The sequence below is a fragment of the Heloderma suspectum genome, chromosome 6, assembly GCF_057233095.1.
Source record: "Heloderma suspectum isolate Gila_16-S chromosome 6, 16-S_ref, whole genome shotgun sequence".
NCBI lineage: Eukaryota > Metazoa > Chordata > Lepidosauria > Squamata > Helodermatidae > Heloderma > Heloderma suspectum.
Window position 1 is genome coordinate 110555740 of NC_139463.1, and position 26310 is coordinate 110582049.

General features: G+C 45.9%; 1 protein-coding gene across 1 annotated transcript; it reads right to left on the minus strand.

The window, feature by feature from the left end:
• Nucleotides 1–341: 341 nt before the first annotated feature.
• Nucleotides 342–13377, minus strand: LOC146342498 (vomeronasal type-2 receptor 26-like). The gene is made up of 6 exons (XM_084808571.1): nucleotides 13160–13377; nucleotides 10456–10633; nucleotides 7808–8668; nucleotides 3597–3824; nucleotides 1971–2097; nucleotides 342–1479 (listed from the first exon to the last, which is right to left on the minus strand). Exons 1-6 carry the CDS (start codon nucleotides 13375–13377, stop codon nucleotides 578–580), a joined length of 2514 nt encoding a protein of 837 aa, XP_084664697.1. The 3' UTR covers nucleotides 342–577.
• Nucleotides 13378–26310: the final 12933 nt, after the last annotated feature.

A 26310-nucleotide genomic window follows, 5' to 3' on the forward strand; every position in this document is an offset into this window, starting at 1 on the left:
ATTTGCAGCCGCAGCAGCCTGGCAGTGGCCGGGAAACCAGCCAGAGCCGCCGCCGCATCCGCTGCTGCATCCACCGCCGGAGCCACCGGAGCTGCTGCATCCACATCCCTAGACCTAGTGGGACACTACCTCCTCAGTGTGTTGCTTATGCAGATCAACCACTGAGTAAACATGGATAGGATATGTTGATTCACTTGGGCCTCTCAGTGGTTTTTCCAGGCTCTGCTCTTTGAGGGATTTTCTCTGTTTTCTATGGCACAATACAACAATTATGAGAGACGTTAATTGAGCAGGCTCAACACGAAGATGCTGTAAATCTGTTATTCATTTTTTTTTTCATTGGCAAGTGTGGAGAAAATAGCCTGTAAATATACTACATTAATTCACTAAATTATGGATTAAATCCACTGTTTCTACAACATTTCCATTCTAAAAATAATTATCAAAGCAAAAAAGAGATCCAACCCATCATGCTTACATCCCATTGAAACCAATACCAGAAATTCTGACTGACTTTCACATGTCACTGACACATAGCTCACTTTAACTGGATTGGGACTATATAATTTGTGAGTAATTAATTCTTCCTTCTCATTAGCTGCTGCCTGTTATTCAGCTCAGGTCTGATCACAATGATATAACATTTGGGGGGGAAAATGCAGCCCAGCAATCCAGCACTGGAGGACAAAATGGAGAAGATCTCCACCGCCACCATGTATTTGCCTTTTGTGCTCAGGTAGGTTGGAACAAACGACAGCCAAACACTGCAGAAGACCAACATGCTGAGGGTGATAAACTTGGCTTCATTGAAGCTATCAGGTAACTTCCTGCCTAGGAAAGCCACAATGAAGCTAACAAAGGCCAGGAAACCCATAAAGCCAAGGACACAGTAGAACATAATAGCTGCGCCTTCATTACATTCCAGTATAATTTCTTTAGTCATTGAATGCATGTCAAAATCTGGAAATGGAGGAGAGGTTGCCAGCCAAATTGTACAAAGAGTCGCTTGAATTAGGGAGCTGGAAAGAACAATGGAATTAGACAGTCTTTTCCCCACCCATTTCCTCATCCTGGACCCTGGCTTGGTGGCCATGAAAGCAAGGACCACAGTGATGGTTTTGGCCAACACACAAGAAGCCGCCACTGAGAAGATGATGCCAAACACAGTTTGTCGAAGAAAACATGTCACCTTCTCAGGTCGGCCAATGAATAGCAAAGCACACAGGAAGGAGAGCAGGAGAGAGATGAGGAGAGTGAAGGTGAGGTTTCGGTTGTTGGCTTTGACTATGGCAGTGTCCTTGTGCTTAATGAAGATCCAAAGCACCAAAGCTGTGATGAAAGAAAAGGAAACAGCAACAACAGCCAAACTGATCCCCATAGGTTCTTCAAAAGCCAGAAAACTGATATCTTTGGGAACACAGACATCATGGTGTTTGTTTGGATAATGATCTTCTGAACACTGATAACAATAAACCATGTCTGAAAAAAGAAAAAAAATGTTTCTGTACATTCAGATAATCAATATTGCAATGAAGGCCCTGAATGAGAACAGTTAACTGAAAACCAGATTGCACAACTACCAAGCGGTTATATTTGGAAGTATCCATACAGGGGAATAATCCAGCCTTAGGACCATATGACCAGGGAAAGCCAATCCATATCACAGATGGTTTCTTTTCCTCCTGAAGATCACAAACTAGGTGTTATCATAACATCCATCCACACCTTGTCTGGTTAGTCTGGTATCTTTTAATGCTTGGTTTGGTTTGGCAAAAGGCCACACGTGCATCAGTGTGTGTAGTAGGCTGTATTCCCCTATCAGCAACCACCACTCAATTCTAAATAATACACACACACACACACACACACACACACTGTATATGAGGGAAACAGGTCTGTGTACACCCTAATGTACATGTGATGGATCACAACCAAAATATTTCTTTAACTTGATACACAAGATTTCTCACCCCTTTGGTTTGAAATCTTCCCTTCTGGGCATGGGAGGCAATCATAGCAGCAAAATGCCTTCCCTTCCTTCTTTGTCTTACTGAAGCCCAAGTGGCAGAAGTCATTACACAGAGAAAGGGGCTGTACCTGTGCATAAAATGGCGAAAAAAATATCATTCAGTAAGGAGGCTTTAGGAGATGGTATGTCACTAGTTGTCCAACAGTTAAATGATGGGTTAATGGTGATAGGGTAGAATGTCCGTGCTTCTGACTAGTATGTTTTGAAAACCATCTCAGAACAGTATGCCCATCATTTCAAAATGTCATTATCGCTAAATAATCTTCAGTGTGCCATCCTTTGGTATTCTATCTCCCAATGGATATTACTACAAGGGGTGTGTCTGTGTGTGTGTATGTACACAAAAACATGAAATCAATAAATCAATTTCCGGAAGGGTAACATTAAATACAGTCTTAATAAAAATTAAGCACAACCCTCTAAAGAGTCATGATTTGTAACTCAGCCCTCCCTAGGTTTTCATAAAAATATTGTGCCACATGCTACTTTGCCATTCTCTTAGAGCTGCTGTTTCCTATTTCCCCCCATATTTTTGCTATTAATATCTCACTTGAAACTAACATATTTGTAATCAAGCTTTCATTCTTGGGTGGTTTTAAGTCATTCAACATACAAGAAATAAACAAATGGATTAATAAGTGATCTATACCAAGTTATTTTCTCTAGTTATCCAAAAAGTCTTGGTTTCTTTGCAGGTGAAGCATATACATCTAACATCCCCCACTGCCCTGACAACACCTCTTCTATAATGCATTAGCTATTTCATAGATCTACTGCAATCTTTTGTAAATATGGGAAAAAAGGAATATATTTCCACTCTCTCCAACATTTGAGTGATGTGTTCTCCACTGGAACACATTAACAAAATCTTTGCCACATTTTTCTACTTTTTGATGCATTTTGTCACATTCTTTATTTGTCACATTTATTTCCTGCCTTTGCACCAAGGAACCTGAAGTGGCATACATGATTGTCCTATCCATTTTATCATCACAACATGTTAGGTTAGGCTAAGGTTAGGCTAAGAGTTAGTGACTGGCCCAAAGTCCAGCAGAGTGAGGACTAGAATCCCAGCCCCAGTCTAACACTCTGATTGGCACATAACACTTTCACTAAGTTATATATTTTTTTCATTATGTTGTTATACTTTAACATTCCCTAGCATAATTCCCTGAAAGAAAATGGATAGTATCCAAAGGGACTCACTCCTAGGTCAGTGTGCATAGAATTACAACCTTAGAGGTCAAAACTCAGTAAAGTAATTCATGGTTTTTGCCCGATGACAATTTGGGATATAAAAATAATGGTTGAGATGGGGCTCCCCTTAATAGCAGAATACAGCACGAGAAATATTTCTTCTCTCTCTCTCTCTCTCACTGTGTGTGTGTGTGTGTGTGTGTGAGAGAGAGAGAGAGAGGGAGGGAGGGAGGGAGGGAGGGAGGGAGAAGGAGACAGAGAGGGATGATATCTCAAAACTCATAGAAATAATTTGGTGCCTATACAATGAATGACATTTTGAAAAATGGATCAGTGATTAGGTGCACCCCCAAATGTGTACAAAGTATACCTGGTTAAACACGCTGGGCCATGTGATGGAATCCACAGAAATGTTGAGTCCTTGGTCTTTGGGAGCAGTGGGATCCACCTGTCCAACTTTGACTCTACGAAAGGACTGGTTTGGGAATGTGACCCAGTTGATAATATCAAAGCCAGCCACCATGGCTCCATTTTGGTCAAAAGAAACTGTTTCCCCCGCACTATTGTTAAATGAGACACTTCTCACGTAGTGGTGTAGCTAAATTGAAAGAAAACATGACAAGCAGTAAGGATATATAAATTAGAGCTGTGCATGGACCACCCACTTTACTCGGAATGCTGCCTCAGACCATTCAAAACAGCCCCACTTCACTTCTGTCCAATTTGGACCCATCCCGCTTCGCTTCAGATTCAAATCCAAAGCGAGATTCAGATATCCGAATTATTCGGATTTTATATTTTCCCATTGACTTGCATCGGAAAACAGAAACAGAAAAAACGTCTTCAGTTTTCATGATAAATACATGATGTTTGAGGCCCTGGCAGCCCCCATGGAGATGATCCCACCTGCCAAATTTCAGACAGTTTTGCCCAGTAGTTTTTGTGCTAGCTACAGGTGAAATGTGCTGTTCTCAGAAACTCCAGCCACAGGTCATAAAGGGATAATCAGAGATGCTGGGTGTTTAAGTGGTGATTAGGAGGAGGTCACTCTCCCTAATCTCTGTTGTTGGTTTCTTTGAAGTTCAAATAACCCCTCTCCCCTTTCCTTATTCAGCCTGTTAGATAAAAAGTCCTTGCTTTTGGTTTAGAAGAAAAGGATGGCAGGCAGGCAGCAGTGGATCCAACGCTATTTTATTGACCGTTTTGCAAAACGGGTACAGAGCAGTCTGGACCCCGAGCTAAGCGTGCATAAGTCTTTTTATACCTCCGCCCCCTATACATTTTTGCTAGTGATAAGATATTTTAACCGACTAAGCTACTAGCTGACACAGCAGAAGCATGACCTGCAGATGTACAATGAGATAATGTCGGCATGTTTATTTTTGTGATTATGCTTATGTGCCTGTCCTAACCATGTTTTACGACTTCCCTTTTTAACAAATGTACATTCCCACTGGACATGTGTCCGGTGGGCTCAATAATTATGACTAATAGCTCAAAGGTCTAGCAAAGAGTTGACAGCCAAAGAATAAGTGGACAATCTTTTTCTAACAAGCCTCACAGTGGATGACCTCAGGATTGCCTCCTCCCACATGTACCTGCCTGGACCCTAAGATCATCCCCAGCAGCCCTTCTCCAGGAGCCCCTGCCAAAGGAAGTGAGGGGGGAGGCTACCAGGAAGAGGGCCTTTTCTTCTGTGGCACCACCAGTGTGGAATGAGCTAAATTGGTCTTTGGGAGCAGTGGGATCCACCTGTCCAACTTTGACTCTACGAAAGGACTGGTTTGCCTAGGGCACACCCTAGAGAGCTTTGCCTGGCACCTACATTGTACTCCTTCTGGCACTAGGTGAAGAACTTTGTATTCTCCCAGGATTTTAGCATTTTATCTTCCCAGTCTTTGAGCTTTGGTGTTTTAAATCTGTATTTTAAATCTCTGCATTGCTGCTAGGTTTTATTCTGGTTGTACTGTTATTTTGTGGGTTTAAGTTTTCACATTTTATATTGTTTTATGCTGCACTGGATGGTTTTAATTTTTGTGAACCATCCAGAGAGCTTTGGCTAGTTTGTGGTATAGAAATTTTTTTAAAAAACCAAACCCAATACAGTACACATTACCGGGGAAAACAGGCTGGGAGGCAAGCTGTGCTATGTTTTCCACACAAACTCTCAAAGCAAAGAGCTATAACTTTTCACTGGTTGCATAGAAGTGCATGAAATCTAGGCAATGGGCAGTCCAGTGCCAAGACCCCAGAGATGCCTCGTATTGGGCTTGCTTTGCCACACAGTGGAGTATTAAATTGAAATATTATGTGTGTGTGTAGTGCTTTGCCCACTGTATTTTGAATTGTGGACATGTGTAGTGCTTTCCTTGGCCACAACACAAGCACACACAGAGAGACGCACACAGACACGCTAAAGCACAGCAAATACAAAACTACCTACAAAGAAATAAAAGGGTGTGCGTGTGTGTGTGCGTGTGTGTGTGCGTGTGCATGTATATGTATGTACATTATTTTTCCCATCCCTTGTAAAGAGAGGGAAGGCAGAGCAGGGACCACTCCATCAGCTCAGCTGAGAAACCAGCAAGCATTTGGCTCATTATATCCCAAATGCATATACTCTATATCTTTTCCATATATATATATATATATATATATGGAAAAGATATAGAGTTCAAAAGTAGGGAGGGAATAAATAGAGGAACTGAGAATCTTGGGAAAGCCAAGAACAAAGAAAGGAAACTACTTTTTGTTTTGATTTTGTAAGGATCTAGCCAGAAAACTACAAAGAAAGTGGTGATTTGAGAATGGGGGAGGCAGGGGAGGAGCAAGCCTCTCTCTCTCTCTCTCTCACCCGCCCCCCCAGATCTAGCCAATTAACTAACCAACAGCTCCCTCCAGTGATCACCTCTCTCTCTTGCAATAAAACAAATGCAGCCTCTTCTCTCCAATATATACAGTATTCCACCCCCCACCCCCCTCCAACACTCTCACTGATTGGAGACTGCTGGGTTAAGTTCAGCCCTAATCTGGCAACTCAAGCTGCCATTTGCAAAAGCTCCCTCCCTCCTCCTCCTTCTCCCCCTCCTTCCCCCTCCCACGATTTTTCACAAGTTGATACATTTGGAAACAGGCTGTCTGAGCTTCAGAAAGCATCAAAATAGCTCCAAATCGCAGAGGCGGAGCTAGGTGCTTTAGCAGCAACCTGCTTCACATTGGAGTGCATCTGTGCTGTTTTGATCCACTTCAGATCTCATTGAAGCACCGCTGAAGCAACTCGAATTGCTTTGGTTTTCAGAATCTGAACCAAAGCGATGCACAGCCCTAATATCAACTGGTGCAAATATACAAGATGGTGATGGAATTTCACTTGCTATAGTTAGTACTTTCAATGCATGCTCCTAGAAGTCAATGGGGTGGGCTCACAGGCTCATCTCTTTCTCTGCCACAACCACATGGAATGGCTTCTAGTAAATGAAAGTTGAGGGATATAATGAGCCAAATGCATGCTGGTTTCTCAGCTGAGCTGATGGAGTGGTCCCTGCTCTGCCTCCCCTCTCTTTACAAGGGATGGGAAAAATAATTTGCTTTGCTTTGATTATCACCTTCATATGTATCATCATCTTTGTTATGATTACCATTAATGCAAGACCATGAAAAATAGACATGGTGATCCAGAGAATAACATGAAGAAAAAGAAACCCAAGAGATCAAATTAACACATCATCCTGCCTTCAGGCTTAAAATTTAATTGCACATAGCTAATAAATGCCCAATATATGGAAGCATCTTTGAATCTCCCAGTTTGATGCTGATGCACCCACCTGCCAGGTTATAACTAGTGAGGCTGCTGAATTTCATAATTAGTTGACTCCGTAGTCAGACTTTGCCCATTCATAATGCTTATCTTTTCAACAAGCCTGGAATGGCATTTTACAAATTGGGTATTACGTTTGGGTTGACTCGAAATCACTAACAAATCACCGTTTTTCAACTTCACTCCCCAAAGGCACAAAGAGGGCCAGTTTTCCGGTACTGCCACAGATGTACAGTACATGAGAGCACAATTTTCACATAGACACTAGAATGTATTAGATACATCAGCAGCTCCACAAACTTTGACAAAAAAAAATCCTCAACACAGAACTTCTAAGTTCACTAGATACATAACTGAATTAATGTGAAAATCATGTAATTCAATAAAATAATTTTAAAAATTAGGACAGCAACAAAACCTGAAATAGAAATGGTACTTTTCCCAATTCTCTTGGCATTTCCATGGCCTGAGTCCAGCGGGAGCCTTCTTCACCTTTGCAACTGGATATATATTCCTAAAAAGCCAGTAGTACTGAAATGGAGCCATCCATCATGAACGAAGTCATTCATCAGATCGATTCTGATATTTTTTTTGTGGGTGAGAGCAGCAATGAACAGACTGAAAAGGAAAACTATGACAATCTTAGCACGAGACAGCAAAACACAAGATTGGACAGGGAAAGTGCTTTCTACACAGTTTAGGGACTGTTCTTGTACATGGAGGATATGACGAAACCTCTTGTGTTTGTGTGCTCAGGTCATTACCTGCCATGGCTGTTGATTAAGGAACTCCCATCTCACGCCATCCACCATTGCTCTTTGCTTGGATGAAAATGAATGCATGGATTGCAAAGCATGTGCCACAGCATGGACAGCATTGTAGATGCTGTAGCTGTGGCCAGTCATGCTCATGTCAAAAACAGACCCAGGAAGAGCCTCTATTTTCTCCTCCCCTGTGCAGAGGTTTTCATTCTGTTGTTCTGTTTCAGTGTCTTGGAACAAACAGTTAAATGCCTGTTGCCAGAAGTCCCTGATGTAGCCATCTTGTTGGTCTGAGGTAGGGTTTCTCATCAGAAGAAATTTCTGGAATCCTACGACATCCTTTGAGTGAATTGCAAAGGATACAGCACCATGGATGATGTCTATGGCCCATTTTCTTTGAACGGGAACTGATGTGAACTCCATCTGGGCTGTCATAATCCAGACTTTAGCTTTTGTCTTGATTGGTATGTCCTCAACTTCTGAAATCTGAGGGAACACCCTCAAAAATATCACAGAGTGTATTTCACCATGTAAGACCACAACATTAGCAGTGCTGCTCATAATAACCCTGTATATTGCAACCCAATCTGCTATCATTTCAAGAATGTCCGAGGTAAAATATAGTGTTGGCGTCATTTCTATAAAGTCAAAGCAGATACCTCTCTGGGAAAAGGTGGGAAGCACGGTTTGTACAAACTTCTGTCCACTGTCATCATTTATAAAAATGACCCCAATCCAGGTCCACCTGAACAGCAGCAGCAACTGGAGAATCCCCGTATACTGGTGGTCCTCATTAGGGAACATCCGTTGGAAGAAAACTCCTTGGGTTTGGTCATTCATCACGGGAGCAGAGCCATACCCGAGCTATAGGTGGAATAAAGAAAATAGCGGGCTAGGAAATGGGAGGAGCTGCTTCCCAAACTCTGTTTAGATGGCTCCCTCCTTAGCGGCATTCCATAAACAAAGAAATGGTGGACTGGCGTTGTTCTTTCCTAACTCTAAATAAAATAGGCCTTTCCCACAGCTGCCAATACCTTCCCCACAGTAACACTGCCACCAGAACCTTACGCTCAGGTCCAACCCTCTTTCCTTTGTCCTTGAACTGTGAGGACACACTGCCTTTATTCTGTAGCCCGTATTATTTCCTTTATTACCATAACCCTTTCATGCGCAACTGCAGAAGGCATAGAATTGTATAAAAAAGGGGACATCTTTATTATTTGCAGCATTAAGAGGGTAAACAGTAAATAAGTAGCTTTTATAGCTTCTATCAAGATATACCTTCTTTCACACACGTAATACTAGTCACTCTGTCTCTCTCTCACTCTCTCTTCAGACTCTCCTCAATTTCACTCTTCACAGACCCTCTCTTTCTCTTCCTATCCCATTCTGGACACAGCCTCATCAAATCCTTATCTCTATCCTACCTGTTCTAAACTCTCTTTCATCTACTCCCTGTCTCTAACGTATCTCTCTCACTCAAGCACAACAACCAGCTTTTATATCACAAACCCCTCACCTCCCTTCACTCACTCAGCTAATCGTCCCACACAGGCAAATCCTCCATTCCTCCTGTCACTCATCCCATTCTCACTCCAGATATACTCACCATAAAACACGGAGGTATGACAGGAATACATAACCATAACCACAGGCTCATTATTTACATACGTGTAATGTCACAAGGACCTTTTCAGATACAGTCCCTAACGGCTCAGAGCTGAGGTGTGGATGTGGTTCTGACAGCCTCTGCATAAAGGCAGCAATGTAAAGCTGACAGAGCTCCTGGAAACAGGATTAACCAGACCACCCTGAATTCAGCTTCCCTTGCTTTGACTCTAAATACTTCTTTCACTGATTTCTAGTGTGAGTACTCAGCACTGAACCGTGTTGTCTTAGAAACTTGTTGCCTGTGACGTGGCCTAGTAACTACCATGACAGCATCACCCGTGGAGGAAAAGAACTCTGCCTCTCCTCCTCCCTGTGACCTGGACTGCACCCTGACCATCCTCCAACCTTCTCATTGTTGCTGTGTTGCCTTGGAACCTCGTTGCCTGTGACCTGGGCTGTCGAAACCTTCTCTTTTTTCCTGATCCCTCCTTGTGCTGGCCACCTTGAAACTCATGGACCCTTGAACCTGCAACTGCTAGGCTCAGATTCTGCAAATGTGACTGAAAGGAAACAGAAGAATAAGTGGATTTTAAAAGTCCTGTGCTGCACAGAAACCTACTGGCAGCCAGGGCAACCAAGGCAGAATCAGTGTTATATGTTCAGAAATTGTGGTCCCTGCTATTCATCTGGCCACTGCATTTTGCACGAGTTGCAGCTTCCAAACTGTCTTCAGCGGCAGCCCCATGTAGAGAGGACTGCAGCAAACTCTTAGATGTTACCAGAGATAGAATACTGAAGCCAGGTTATCCCTGACCATCCTCCAGCCTGCTCCTTGTTGCTTTGTTGCCTTGGAACCTCGTTGCCTGTGACCAGGGATGTTCAACCATGCCTTTTGACTGATCCCTATTTGTGCTGGCCACCTTGGAACTCATGGACCCCTGAAGCTGCAACTGCTAGGCTCAGACTCTGCAGATGTGACTTAAAGGAAACAGAAGAGTAAGTGGATTTTAAAAGTCCTGTGGTCCATGCACTCTTCCTACCTGTGGCAACTTGTAGGTGCCCAGAATGGTTGCCATGAAAAGACACACATCTGAGTTAGGTCCCCCAATGACAGCTATGACATTATCCTGGACATCACACTTGTAGTTCGGGATGAATCTGTCCCAGGTGGAGAGAAGTTCCATTGAGGCAAGATAGGTCCAGCTTGCCACAAAATGGCTATTATAAATGTGGAAACCCAAAGTGAGGTTGAGTAAGTTCTGGAGATTTTCATTGATCTCCTTCACAGCAAATACAAAGGCCAGGGTGTGCTGGTACATCTGAGTCATGAATCTGCAATGAGATTTACGTGCTGCATCAGAATGCCTCTGCTAAAGAACGTGGAGTGTGCTACATTCTATTTTCCCATTTAATACATTATTACACCACCCACAACGGAAGCCTGCCCGTCATTTATAAGAATTAATACTCTCAAAATAGAATACAGTTATATTATTATATGATATGAAACCAGTTACATACAAAAATCTAACAATCAGTAACATACAATAAATCGCAACACCTGATAAAACTTATCATATGCTATCAAAATTCTTGGAGTAGAGGAAAATATTAATCTGGCTCTGAAAAGATGACAATGTGTGCTCCAGGTGGGCCTCACTGGGGAGACTGCTCCATAATTGGGGGGGGGGACCACAGAGAGACCCTCTCCAATTTTTTTCCCACCTTCTGAGCCAAATATGATTAGGTTCATACCAGGAGAGGTGCTCCATCAGCTATTGTGGTCACAAGCTATGTAAGACTTAAAAGCTCAAACAACTCATATTAAAATGGGCTTGAAAAACGTACTGGCAGCCATTGCAACCAAGGCAGAATCAGTGTTATATGTTCAAAATCTGCCAGAGATCAAGGAGAATAAGCAGGGGCAAACTCCCCCTGTATCTCTCCCAACACAGGGCAACATACAGGGTAACCAAAGCTGTTTCCATGCTGAAATCTGGCCTGAAACTCAGTTGAAATGGATCCAGATAAATCACTCATCCAAGGGGGTCCGGAGCTGGTTGGCAAACACTCACTCAGCCACCTTGCTCAGGAAAGGAACATTTCCATTGAATAGTCATTTAGGAAATCTATTGTACAAGAAGAGATTGTACGGCCTCAGTTCAGGGAAGTGTGATGAAACACTGGAACATAGACCTCGGCTTTCGATGTTTCTGAACGTCACCGCAACCCCACACTTACTTGAAAGTCAACCATACATTCACACATATCCAGCATTCAAAATCCTGTTTAAAATGTTTAATGTATATTGATATTGGCCTTAAGTCATGGTGGCATGATCTCTATTGTGCCTCTGAGTTCTAGAAATGCCTATAAGACGTCCCAGGGCAGGTTGGTAAAACTGATGGCAAACTCCCACATGATTGGGAAAGGTGAGATGTGTCAGATGGGTAATCCAAGAAAGGCTGATTTCAAAAACAATCTGAGAAGGAACTGTGTAGTACCTGATGACAATAAATGTGGTGTATGGGTGTTGTGTGTGCGTGCATGCATGCGTGTGTGTGTGCGCACGCAAGCAGAAATGTTCATTTATGCTTGTAGAGTATTAGCTGAATTCAGTACTCTTCTCCTCTTTTTAATTTAAAATATAAGCTCCCTTTTCTAGGGTAAAAACCAACTCAAGGAGTCTTACAATATTCCTTCTGCAGCAGCAGCTCCTACTGCCACTGAACTTCAGATGCTTTAACTTGAAGATATACCATCCTGTGTTCCCCTACCAGTTCTCCAAGCAGTCAGAGCATTCAAAATGGCATACATCTAAACCTCAATGATGTATCATTCTGGCTTGAACTGAAATATGGAAATCCAAAGGGGCATATCACAAATACCAGGACTGCCCTAACAGACCAAGTGTAGATGTACACTTATCAGAGCAAAAGCAGGCCAACCGAAAAGAAAAGAAAAAAGAAAAAGAAAAAGATGGTTTAACTTTCCTACCAAAGATTACATCAGGTTTACCAATGGGAATCTAAAAGATCAACAAAAGGCCAAATGTATACACACTTACCAAAAACAAACACCAATTTGGATTAAAATTTATAGATCGTGCAAAAGAATCCTATCTGACTCGGCACAGAATATCCAACAGAACAGGACTGCAAGGCATCATTGCTCCCCTTAGAACATGCTGTGCCAAACCATCATTCAGGACCAACTCCCAAATAGCAAACACAGCCATGACTGAGTTCTTCTGAAGAACAGAGAATCAAAGTCTAAATAAATGCATCGCAGATTCTACCCAGACAGAAGTGTGTGTGGAACCTCTCAAGGATATGACCTCTTGCAGGAAATTCTCGGGCAACGAGCAGCAGCTACAGATTCCTTCTTGGGATATTAGCAACAGCAATGAGAGTGAGGAGGAGGCAGCGGCAGCATGAGAAGGGTTCGGCTGCCTCCTGAAAATGGAAGAAAGGGAGGTGCAGCCCCAGTCGTTCCCATGTTCCTGCAATTGAAGCCAAGTAGATCAGCCTGCCTGATAATATTATCAGGACAGATACGTCCCACCCATGGCTAAAACAGCAAAGGCTCCAGCGTCTGCTTGCTGAGATGCACATTATGATCTACCACAGCTTTTCCCTGATAAGTAAGCTAGTCTTTAAGGTGCCACGAGAGTCTGGGTTGCTTTGGCTGCAACAGACTGACGTGGCCACCCTGCTGGAAAATGATGTGGGAAAGAAATCTTACACAAGGTCATCAAGGAGATCCTGGGAGGGATGTGATTTGAAGCTCACAGGGTTGGAAAATGTGAAGATCTGAGAAATGATGCCACCAATGAGGACATCTCCTGACTGGTAATATGTGTGACCTATTGGAAGAGGGTCACTGATACTACACTTCGCAACTGGAATGTCACAGTCTGTCTGAGGCAGTGCCAGTAATGCCACGATAACGAGCGGCACCATCTTGCATGGACATCTCCTTTCTAGATCCCGGTTCACCTCTTCCTTCATTGTCATTCAGTTGGGAGCAGCCCAGCCTTTACTGAAGGAGTGCTGAGACCGGTTAGTTAGAGTCGTGATTATACACTCAAATGGATCAGCAATCAGACGGACGGAGCCTTCGCTGTCGTTCACCCCTGCTGACACAGGGCTCATTAGTGGCTCTTTTCAGTTACGATCCATTGTTTTGCTAGTGACGACCGGAACTCCCTTGGCATATGGGGGAGACGTGGAAGTAATCATCATCATCAATGTGATAATTAGAGGGGAGAGAATATGCTAATCAAAATTACAGGTTCTTGACAATATGGCAGAAGAAAATAAGTTTCTCGTACATTTCCTCTGGTCTTTCTCAGTGGGGTAGCAACAGATTTGGAATAACACGAAACTTGGGGCCTCAGAGACATAGTTGTAGAGAACCTGCTTTGTATGCACAACATCCTGGTTCAATCCTTGGTATTGTATTTCCAGGTATACTGATCTTGACTGACCTCAACTCGGACTTGGTATAAAGCAACTTCCTGTTAGGGATGTCAGAGAATTCCGCCACAGATCTCGGTGAGGCCGAATGCCAGTGCATTCGGCCCCTCAAACTCCGTGGCAGAACGGCCTGTCCCCCTGCCCCCCTGCGGATCCCCCCCGGGACGAGACTCACCTGGGGCGGATCTTCCAGAGACGGCAGCAGCTCCAGCGGAGGCTGGTCTTCTGACCGGCTGCCGCCACCGCCATTTGCAGTCTGTTCCCCCCCATTCGTGATAGGCTACGTAAAGACTTACGTAGCCTATCACGTCTGGGTTAAAAAAACAAACGCGTAAGCAAATGGTGGCGGCTATGGCCGCCACCATTTGCGTTCCTTATTTTTGGCCATCTTAGTGTACGTAAATATTTACATAGACTAGGACAGCGAAAATAAGGCGGAACGCAAATAGCGTAGTGGATGTTATTTGCGTTCCCCCTTATTTTCGCCATCTTAGTCTATGTAAATATTGATATAGAGTAAGACGGTGAAAATAAAGGGGAACGCAGATAGCGTCCGCTACGCTATTTGTGTTCCCCTTTCTTGTCTTCATCTTAGTCTATGTAAATATTTACGTAGACTAAGACAGCCAAAAATAAGGAACGCAATTCAGGGACGCAAGTCCCTGAATTCAGGGACGCAAACGGCAGCGGCTATGGCCGCCGCCATTTGCGTCCCTGCTAGCCAGCGGCCGGAAGTCCGGCTGCTGGCGGAGCCGGACGGCGGCTCTGCAGAATCCCCGCGGAGCGGAGCCGGCTGGCGAGGATTCCGGGGGGAGGGACGGAGTGCCTCCCCCCCCACAGTGGTACCTGGCGGAGCAAGGTAAGCGGGGTTTCGTACATCCCTACTTCCTTTGTTGCTGTGTAATGGCCAAAAGGAAGAATAGTCTCTCAGGCAAACAAAGGTTTATGGATATAAAGCAAACAAAGTATGGATATATACAGCTGGGATTGTGTTGGGTGTGTAGAACACATGGTAAATTGCCTGCATGGTGCAAAGATTCTGGATATCACACACCATCTAGATAGCTTGTAAATACTGCTGGGATGGAGTCAGTGGTCATGGTACATGTTGGTATCAGCAATGTGGGAAAATGGACTTGAGAGATCCTGGAAGCTAAATTTAGGTTGCCAGGTAGGAGGTCCTCCAAGGTAGTTTTTTCTGCCATGCTACCTGTTCTTTGAACACAGACAGTTAGACAGTAAAGCTGGGGAGTATGAACATATGGATGAGATGGTGGTGCAGGGAAGAGAGGTTCAGGTTTGTTAGGCATGAGGAACCATTTTGGAACATGCCAGGTCTGTGGAAGAACCAGAATTGAACTAGGCCACTGGTGCTTAGCATAAAAAAGGTGGCAGAGCAGCTTTTAAACTGAACCCTGGGGGAAAGCCAACAGGAGCTGGGAAGCATCCATTTCTGATTAAATCATACCTAGGGGATGAAGATGAAAATGCTTCCAATTGCCCAGATGGGATGTCCCTGCTTTTACATGATAGGCCACACAGATATTTGCATAGCCTATCGCGTTAAGTAAAAGCACGGATGCAAATGGTGTCCGGGACGCCATTTGCGGCTGTCAAGTCCTTAGTGTAAGGTAAATGCAGCCATTTACGGCTGCATTTACCTTAAACTAAGGCCTTTACAGCCGCAAATGGCATCTCGGACACCATTTGCGGCCACAGTCAATCCAGTAGGGATGTTAAAGAATTCCACCATGGATCCCAGGGGGGCCGAATTCCAGTGAATTTGGCACCCCGGAACCCACGGTGGAATGGAGCATCCCACCCCATCACCCCGCGAAAGCTCCGGAAAATGGAGCCTACCTGGCTGTGGCTCCAGCGGCGGCTCAGCTCCGTCAGTGGCGGCAGCTCCGGCGGCAACTCCAGCCACTGCCAGGCTGCTGCGGCTGCAAATGGTGGCTATTGTAGTGGCTGCCATTTGCGTCCCTATGCCAGCCCGTGATAGACTATGTACTAATTTACATAGCCTATCACGGCTAAAGCAGGGACACAAATGGCGTCCCCTACACCATTTGCATTCCCACTTTAGCTGTGATAGGCTATGTAAATATTTACGTAGCCTATCACGACTACAGTGGGAATGCAAATGGCATAGGGGACGCCATTTGCATCCATGCTTTAGCTGTGATAGGCTACATAAAAATATACGTAGCCTAGGGATGGCAGAGAATTCCACCACGGAATCCAGTGGGGCCGAATACTTTAGAATCCGCCCCCCCGGAATCCGTGGTGGACTGGCCTCCTGCCCCCCCACCCGCCCGCGCGGAATCCCCCGGGACGGCACTTACCTGTGGCGGCGGCAGCTCCGGTGGTGGCGGCAGCTGGTCTCCTGTAGGGATGTACGAATTGTGTACCTTCCATGCTGCTTGACTTCCGCAGTTTGCAGCCAGTGCTCTGTACCGTCGTTTGCAAGCCCCCGGAATTCTCCTCTTTTTTTTCCGCTCCAAGAATTATGAAGATAAATCCGTACCGACAGCAGTAATTCTGCATAACTTTGGTAAGAAAGGCTATTTTTCGTAGATATTTACGTATTTTTTCCCCTGCCCTGAGACGTGCAGTAATTACTTTCAGCCAAAACACTTCCTCCTCCTAGGGGCTTCCCAAAACAAGGCTGCCCTAGGTGTGCCTGAGCGATGCACTCTTGGTTTAAAGCAACGCTGTTTGAAAGAAAGAAAGAAAGAAAGAAAGAAAGAAAGAAAGAAAGAAAGAAAGAAAGAAAGAACCTTTTAAAATGACCATACCTGTCTGGAGCCCTGCACGAGTATTATTCCCCCTGCTAGGCTTTCTATTTCCACATCCAGCCTTGTTGGTGATGATGTGAGGCTAAAATGGAGAGGAGAACCAACTCTGTGCATGTCTACTCAGAAGTAAGCCTTACTGAGTTCAATGCGACTTACTCCCACACATGTCAGCACCCCACTTGCCCCCAGCTCAGCTTTGTATTTCCACATCCAGCTCATTATCAAACCTGTTAGTTATCTCACTGGGTGACTTTGGGCTGGACCCTCACCACTACATCCTGCTTCTATTATGAAACTCATGAAGAAAAGGAGACAGTATAATGGAAAGTTCTTTCTGAAGCAGTCACACTTCACTTGTACAAATGCAGCATGAAGGGAAAGATCAGCAACCTTCTCTTTGTTTGAATAAAAAGCACACTCTGCACATGCTCAGGGAATGGACAAAATGAGGAATAAACATACCAGGGAATATGAAGAACTATATTCATCCATTGTGTGTGTGTGTGGGGGGGTGGAATCTCCCTCCATCCAGCTGTTCCCTGGAAAAAAAACAAACACCCATTCACCCAAGAGTCTTCTGCGATAACTAACAGGAGGTTTGATAATGAGCTGGATGTGGAAATACAAAGCTGAGCTGGGGGCAAGTGGGGTGTTGACATGTGTAGGAGTAAGGCGCATTGAACTCAGTAAGACATACTTCTGAGTAGACATGCACAGAGTTGGTTCTCCTCTGCTCAGCTTTGTACTTCCACATCCAGCTCATTAGCAAACCTCTTGTTAGTTATCTCAGAAGACCCTTGCGTGAATTGGGGGGGGGGTTTCCAGGAAACAGCTGGATGGAGGGAGATTACACACACACACTAGAAGAATATAATTCTTCATATTCCCTGGTATGTTTATTCCTCATTTTGTCCATTCCCTGAGCATGTGCAGAGTGTGCTTTTTATTCAAACAAAGAGAAGGTTGCTGATCTTTCCCTTCATGCTGCATTTGTACAAGTGAAGTGTGACTCTTTCCTTCCCAATGGATTCTGACCTTATTTCCTTTCTTCTTCTCCTTCTCCTTCTCCTTCTCCTTCTCTCTCTCTCTCTCTCTCTCTCTCTCTCACACACACACACTTACTTTTCTCTTTCTACCCTTTCTGTCCTCAACATCCGTCTGTCTGTCTGTCTGTCTGTCTATCAATCATCTATCTATCTATCTATCTATCTATCTATCTATCTATCTATCTATCTATCTATCTATCTCAAAGTTGGGAGTTCATCCCTTTTTGACTGCCTTCCCATTGACCAATACTCAAAAAACACACTTCATTGGAAAGCTCTTCACACGCAGATTCCACAAATAACAACGGTTTTCACTATAATTCAAAGTCAGAAGTTTATTTATTCCCATAAAGATCTAAAAAAAGGATTAGGCTATCTTCTATAACAATGTACTATAACATTTTATTTTAATATAAAAATGTTAAGTATAATTAAACAACCATAATTAATTGCAAATCAGAGCAAAATGAAATATGAACAAAGACAGTTTCAGTACACCTTTATAAACACAGGAGCAAGCCAAAGTACAATGATATGCCAGTAACATACAGCTTCTAAAGAAATCATTAAGAGGCACAGGTAAAAGTACCCCAGTCAAAGTTTAGTTATTGCTTAGGAAGGAAGCCTCTAAGTGTTAAATTTGACAAAATAACATTGAAAAGTCTCTGTACACCTTTATAAACACAGGTGCAGGCCAAAGTATAATGATATGCCAATAACATATGGCCTGTAAATGCCAATAACATATGGCCTGTAGGTGTCTCCTAATCATGAAGGGATTAAGAGACACTTACAGTTAAAAGTAACCCCCTCAACATTTAGGTCCTGCTCAGTAAGGAAGTCTCTAGCTGTTAAATTTAACAAAATAACATTTATATATGCTATGTATGACTAATATGCCTAGATGTCCAGTGCTTACAGGTAACAGTATCCAGCAAGCGAACCCCAAGTCTAAGCATGCCTCATGCCACTGCACTAATTTTACCCCTCCAGCCCCTAGAGAAGAAGCTTTATGCCCTTGCCTGGATGCTTCTATGCCTGCCTTGGCAAGCCTGCATATGCAGATGACCCACTGGCTTTTTGACAAGAGCAAAGCTCTGGCCTGCCTTGCATCGGTCAATATATCTCAAACCAGCCCAGGCGTAGGAGACACGCTGTGCCTGTCAGCAGGCATCCTGCAACCAATATGGACAGGTTTGATATCAGCAGCAGTGTCAAGGTTTGCAGACACTGTGGCACCTTGCTTTTCAGTGAAGAATCGTCAGCTCTTTGCTGCCATGGCAGAAAGCTTTCACCGCCAACGCTCATGGTTCTGGACTTCATCGGCAACATTGTCACTGACGGCTCTGCTCTTGGCAAGCAATTCCGGAAGTACAACAGTGCCCTAGGCTTTGCTTCCTTCTACACCCCAGAAAGATGGCACAGCTGCAAGGTCCTGGTCCATTTGTGTTCAAAGTGCAAGGCTCAGTTCACCATCTGATGGGCACTTCGCAGTTGGATGAGACTCCAAGCTACGGCCGGCTGTACATTCTTGATAGCAACAAGGACACTGGTTGGTATCAAGTGAGTGAGCAGAGGACAGCACACTGGACTGCACCTGGCTGGAGTCACTCACTAGCCTCAGCTATTGTTAACCCATATGCTAATGAGTACCGGCATGTCAGTGAAATCCTTGAGCACAAGAATGCTGCCAAACCTGCTGCTGGACGTGCACCAATGGAAGTATCACTGTGCTTCCGTCATCAGTGCAGAATAATGAACACCGTGGCTCCCTCTGGACGCTATAATGTTCCCTGTGTCTCTGAAATGGCTGCTGTGTTTGTTTCCTCACTTGGCTTTCCTCTGGGTGATCGCTGTCTGATAGTATACCCTAAAAGTGGACAGTGCCATAAGATCTCCTATACGGAGAGTCAAGGCGACCCTTTGGTTTACCCTTTGCTGCGCTTTCATGGTGAGGCTGGATGGGCTCCTGTCATGGTGCATGTAATACGCATTGTCCCTACATTAAAACAGAACTATTATTTCATGTAGTTATTCCTCACTCTCTTTAAGACCCTGCTGTCTTCATATGGTTAGCGGAATGATATTCAGGGACACCTAAGCATGATCAGGGTGTGCCACTCATGGACTGAGCTCTTGAGATACGTATACTTATGCAAGAGGAGTTGGGGGTGGGTACAGGTGGCCATTTTAGAACACTTCCACTTTGTATCGGGGGGGCGGTGATAGAGATGTAAAGATATTGTATAATCCACTCAGTTTGTGTTTTGGGGATTGTCAGACATTGTCCACTCCACTGGCCACTATTGAAACGCTGATTTTTTTTTTCCTTTCAGAAAAGTACACACACAAATATCCAAAAATGATTGCTACACTGCAGATGCTGAAGGGAGATCAGAGAGGTGTGAACATTTTCTTTTTAAATGGTGTATACATGCATAAAAATACAGTGACTTCCTTCGTTTTATATTATCAAAGTTGCATACAAAGTTTGAAAAATGGTCTGCAGGTCCACGGAATCCATGTGACTCTGAAAAGCTGGTCCTCTTGTCGACTCCGTAGAGGAGATTCATTTTGATCTGATGGAATTTTCCCCATCTTCCATAGGCAGCGACAGCTGTCACGGGGTTTTCTTTTGTTTTTTGTCCCTCTAATGATGTTGTGTCACAGATTTGAACTGGCATTGGTTGCCACTTGGGAACTGACTGGTAGCTTCAGTTGCACACAATCCACGTGTCTTTTCAAGCAAAGAGACACATCTGGCATTAAGGTTCACCACTGTGAGACTGACATCCATTCAGCTCCAAGGTAGTGGTGAAACTGGAACTTGCTAAAAATGCATATGCATATTGCCTAAATAATATCAAAATGTTCAGATGGGTGGTATGCATGCAACAATAAGAAAATCACAAAGCAGAAGGGATTCCCAGAATGCCTTGTTGACCTGGTGCACCTGATCTCGTCGGATCTCGGAAGTTAAGCAGGGTCATCCCTGGTTAGTAGGGATGTACAAAAGTCACTTACCTTTCTGCAGATTCTGTTCATGGGGGGGGGGAGGCATTCCATCCCTCCCCGCGAAATCCTCGACGGGTGGGAAGGCGATCCGGTCCTCCCTCCCGGAATCCTTGACGGCCAGCTGTGCTCCATGGTGGCTCCGCGGAGCAGCTGACCAGCCCCGGGCCGTCCGCAGTCGGATTTCCGGCCGGGGTGGCTGCTGGGTAAAAAAAAAAAAATGGCGTACGCAAGCGGTGGCGGCTACGGCTGCCACCATTTGCGTTCCTTATTTTTCGCCGTCTTAGTCTATGTTAATATTTACGTAGACTATTACGGTGAAAATAAAGGGGAATGCAAATAGCGTAGTGGGTGCTATTTGCATCCCTTTTTGATTTGCCATTTTAGCCTACATAAATATTTATGTAGGCTAAAACGGCAAATCAAAAAGGGACGCAAATAGTGCCCACTACACTTTTTGCGTTCCCCTTTATTTTTGCAATAATAGTCTACATAAATATTTACGTAGACTAAGACGGCAAAAAGTAAGGAACGCAAATGGCGGCGGCCATAGCCGCCGCCATTTGCCTATGCAATTTTTTTTTTTTAACCGTGATTTTTTTAACCAGGAAGTCTAAAGACTTACGTAGCCTATCACGTCTCTGTAAAAAAAACAACAACCTAAAATGACAAGACTGCAAATGGCGGCGGTGGCAGCCAGTCAGAAGAGCAGCCGCCAAAGCTGCCGCCGCCAGAGCTTCCACCGGAGCTGCCACCGCCGGGAACATCCACCTCAGGTAAGTCTCGTCCCAGGGGGGATCCGCGGGGGGGCAGGGGAGTGGCAGGCCATTCCGCCACAGATTTCGGGGGCCCGAATGCACTGGCATTCGGCCTCACGGAGATCCGTGGCAGAATTCTCTGACATCCCTACTAGTTAGTACTTGGATGGGAACTGCCTGGGAATCAGGCTTCCTGCATTGAGCAGGGGGTTGTACTTGACGGACTTAGCGTAGTGGGCGCTATTTGTGTTTCTTTTTTTTTTGCTGTAAAAGCCTATGTAAATATTTACGTAGGATAAAACAGCGGGGGGGAAAAGAACGCAAATAGCGCCCACTACGCTATTTTCAGTTCCCTTTTTTTTTCACCGTAATTGCCTATGTAAATATTTACGTAGGCTAGAACGGCGAAAAATAGGCAATGCAAATGGTGGCCGCCGTAGCCACCGCCATTTGCATACGCCGTTTTTTTGGGTGGGGGGTTAGCCGTGATAGGCTAAGTAAATTCTTATGTAGCCTATCACAGCTGCAAAGATGCCAATGGCGGCCGAAGCAGCCCAGCTGCGGTGGGCCAGGAGACCAGCTGCCGCCGCATCTGCCACATCCGCCCCAGGTAAGTGCCGTCCCAGGGGATTCCGCAGGGGGTGTGTGGGGGGGGGGACAGGAGGCCATTCCGCCATGGATTCTGGGGGGGCAGATTCTAAAGAATCCAGCCTCACTGGAATCCATGGTGGAATTCTCTGACATCCCTACAAAAACCTTGGTGAAACAGGGTGAAGAGGAGGAAGTCCCACTGCATACCCTGTCTGCCGACCACTGGATTGAAATGTGTTGGGGTAACCAAAGCTGAGATCTGAAGGCCGACAGAGAAGCCCTTCGTGCAGCCAAAACACCATACTGTGCCCACATAAGAGCACCTGTACTGGTGTACGTCAAATCCGATGGTCTAAGGAATAAGAACATTAGGGCAAGCAAAGGGAAAAGGTATCGGGAAGCAGCCAATTGTGAATGCAAGGCCGGAATACCCTGCAGCACCGTCTTCCCATTGTCGTAACTTGCCTGTGAAATAAACCTAAAGCGGCTGCCATGGAGACTGCTTTAATGAGAGAAGAGGGGCGTCCAAATTGAAAATTACCTAGGCCTAGCGTGCAGAGGCTAATGTGTTGAGTGCCCAGATTGAACGTTCGACAAGGTGGACCGATGGAGTGATGAAACATGGGTCTCTCCCAGACCTGCATCATTTGAGTAAAAACTCGTGAGGACCATGACAGCTCATTGCCCATTGACTTGCGCTTGGCTGTGGGGCCACTGCCGTGCCCCTGCCACACCGACCAGTTATGACCTGTATGAATGTGTAGGTGGATTACAGTAGGACAGACCTGTACATCGTAGTATCTCAAGGCCCTCCCGGACAAATCAAACTTGGGAGGCTGAAACAACCCTAAAATCCCAAGGGGCCCCAAAGAAAGTCATTAAGGCTGGTGCATGGAACGGGGAAACGTCATACTGGGTGGGTCAAATGGAGGGACATAATCTCAGAACCCAAGAAGGGTAACCGGGGAGAGAGAGCGCCTCGAATCTGCTAGAGCAGGCGGCATTCATGCCGGAACCCACCCTGCACGCCTGGCCCTGAAATCTGACTTGGAGTCAATAACTCCCCTGTTGTGGCAAGGAAGACTAAAGAAGGCCCGCTTGCTACTTATTGCTCTGGCAGATATCCCCTTGCCCCTTAAGAGATGCAACCATGTAGCAATTGTTAGAAAAAGACTGTCCTCTTATTCTTTGACTGTCAGCTCTTTGCTGGACCTTTGAGCTATTAGTCATAACTATTGAGCCCACCAGACACACATGTCCAGTGGCAGTGTACATCTGTTAAAAAGGGGAAGTCTGGTGAGACAGTCACATAAGCATAATCAGAAATAAACATGTTGACACAGTCGTGCTCTAATGAGTCAGCTAACAGCTCAGTCAGTTGACATGTCTTGTGGCTAACAGAAAATTGTAAAGGGGAGGGGGTATAAAAAGACTTATGCTTGCTTAGCTCGGGGTCCAGACTGCTCTGCACCCGTTTTGCAAAACGACTAATAAAATAGTGTTAGATCCACTGCTGCCTGCCTGGCATCCTTTCTTTCAACCAGAAGCAAGAACTTTTTATCTAACACAATGATGCATAGGTTCTTGTGACTGAAGTGCGCTCCTAGGGCGCGGGACTCGCTACCTGCTCTGTCGTAGGTGGCCCCAGTACTGGGAGCTATGGAATTCAGGAGGGCATGCTTGGCTTCAGTAGGCCGGTCCCCACAGTACTGCAAGGGTGGGACCTGGTAACGCACATGCCCACAGGTCCAAGGCCCAGGACCTGTTGATCTGATTCCATGATGGATAATGGGCAATTGGATCAGCCAAACCGGCACATGGCGGGCCCGGAACCAGACATTATGACGGCGACAGTGGAGCATATGCCCTCTGATCAGTAACAAGACCCCTCGATTTCTGTAGGATGGGGAATTAATAATGGAGCCAGTGGCAATATTGTTGCACCAAGAAAGGGATACCGACTTAGCTATGAAGTCGGCTCAAAAGTGCACGGCTAGGAAAAATAGGAAAGAACTCCAGAAGGGTAAGCTCCAGTCCGGACCAATTCTGGTGGTGGCGCAATGCTCGGGCCACTGCCCGGGGGACCACTGAACTTGCCGAATGGTCCTGAAATCCAGGGTGCCAGTGGAACCTGAGTGACGCTGCAGGTCGGCTTTGGAGGAGCAGCTCACGCCTCCAGGAGGAGACGCCAGAAAAGTCCTGCAAAATTGAAGCCGAACCCACAACTCCATGCGCACAGTAGAGGTGACCCTGGTCCGCTGGTGCGGCAGCTGCAGTCCCTGTAGTGCCCTATGGAGCCAGCATAGGAAGGCACGGCCAGGGGCCACTACCATGCATGGGAAATTAAAATTGCCCTGCAACATCTTGCAGGACACCCGGGGAGAACTTAGGGAGATGTAAAAACTGCCCGGAGCTGTGTCCGAAGGACCAGAATTTGTCCTGAGGGAGGCAAGAACATTGCTTACGGCACTGAACTCGATTCTCCTGGAATGCTAAAGTGGCAGGCAGGCCATCTGTCCTTTGAGAGCCAAAGAGACACTGGTCAAAGGGAAGGGGAACAAATACAAGCAATAAGTCAACATTCATGCTGTCTTTGGACTCCATGTAGGACATGCCCATCAGGGACCAGAGGCCGGTATCCCAGATCAAGACAACCATCTTGTTGAACGAAGTGTTTCGCACTGAGGACAGATGCCCAGGGATTATGGCATGAAAGGACTGGCCTTTGGTTTATGAATTAGCCTAAACTCCCCGAAATATGTCATAGGGATTATTCTGAGAGAGGAAATCCTTAGATTAGGTATCAAGGGGGGGAAAGAAGGGGGGGAAATAACCCGTCCTGCCAGTACTTCTTTGTTGATGATTTCCAAGAACCCGTCGATGCATGGCAAGGACGGATTTGTGCTTGAGTGTTAAGCATGGCCTGTGGTGACCCAAGGAAGGGGTCCAGAAACCGAACGTGAAGCCGTGTTCAAAGTGGAACGTGTTCTCCCCGTCGGGGTAATGTTTTAAAAGCCGGAGGGGCGGCACCATCCCAACCATGCTGGGGCTAGCGTGGAGGGGGCTCTAGCCCACCACCGGGCTTCCTGCATTGGCTTTCCCTAGGGAAACCCAGCCAACCCCAAGTTCTTGGAGAAGAGAAGCCTGGGTGGTGTCCGCTATAAAGTGGGAGCACCCATGACGAAAACAGCATGGGCGCCGAGAGCATGCGCCCTTGGAGCAGTAACCCCAGCACAGCAACCGGTGCTGAACCACAGTACCTGAAATAGGCAGGGGGCCATTGGCAGATCTGACGCCGGGACCCGGCTGGGAAGGATTGATAACTTGGAGCCGAGGATCCCGGTCCCACAGGACCCAGCGCATAAAGGGGGGATAGCTGCCCTTCCTGTGGAAAGCCTAGTGATAGGCCAGTCACGCTGCTCCCCAGATGGAAGCCGATAGGAGAAGAAGGAGCCCCGATGGGCATTGCTCCTTTCCCCAGATTCGTGTGAGAGATCTAATAATGGCACCCACGTGGTGTCTGAGCGGGGGGGGGGGGGTTGCTGCAGTAAAGCACCACCCGGGACTTGAACACCCAACCTCAGGACCTGCAGGCGGGGGATCCTGAGTTAATCCGGTAGGGCCCCACCAGATGCTAGCGAAGCGGAGTTGAGCAGCTGGGGCTACTGTGGAAATGTAACTAACAAAGCTGCAGACGGAATGGGCGCCATATAGGGGGTGTGTCCTTCTCACCCAAATACAGGGCAGCTGCACCCAGGTCCCATGGGAGCAAGGGGGGAGTTGTCGCTTGCGATGCTGCCGAAAAAGATGCCGCAGGGGGGTGGACTGCCTCCAGCGTTGTGCGCAGCCAAGATGAGCCCGCGAAGATGAGATGGAGGCCTCAAAGGCGACCAGACGCGCTGCATCCAGAGCAACTGTGCTCAAGTCCCCTGCCGGGAAGGCAGGTGATGCTGCCTGGGCCATTGCTGACAGGGAAGCCTCAGGAGGGGGGACTGCCTCTGGCAGAGGTGTGCTGCTAATGAGAACCCGATAGGATGAGGTGGAAGCCTCAATGGTGGAAGCCTCGATGGAAGCCTCAGTGGTGGAAGCCTTAATGGTGGAAGCCTCAATGGAAGCCTCGATGGAAGCCTCAGTGGAATCCTCGATGGAAGCCTCAGTGGAATCCTCGATGCAAGCCTCAACCTCAATGGTGGAAGCCTCAATGGTGGAAGC

What these genes read in the sequence shown, in the direction of transcription:
- LOC146342498 (XM_084808571.1), bottom strand. Translation starts at nt 13,377, where the DNA reads ATGGTGCCGCTCGTTATCGTGGCATTACTGGCACTGCCTCAGACAGAC. An exon ending in GATCTCCTTGATGACCTTGT is followed by an intron (nt 10,634 to 13,159) that starts GTAAGATTTCTT and finishes CATTTATAATAG; the next exon opens with CCATTTTGTGGCAAGCTGGA. An exon ending in GAAGATTTCAAACCAAAGGG is followed by an intron (nt 1,480 to 1,970) that starts GTGAGAAATCTT and finishes TTCTTTTTTCAG; the next exon opens with ACATGGTTTATTGTTATCAG.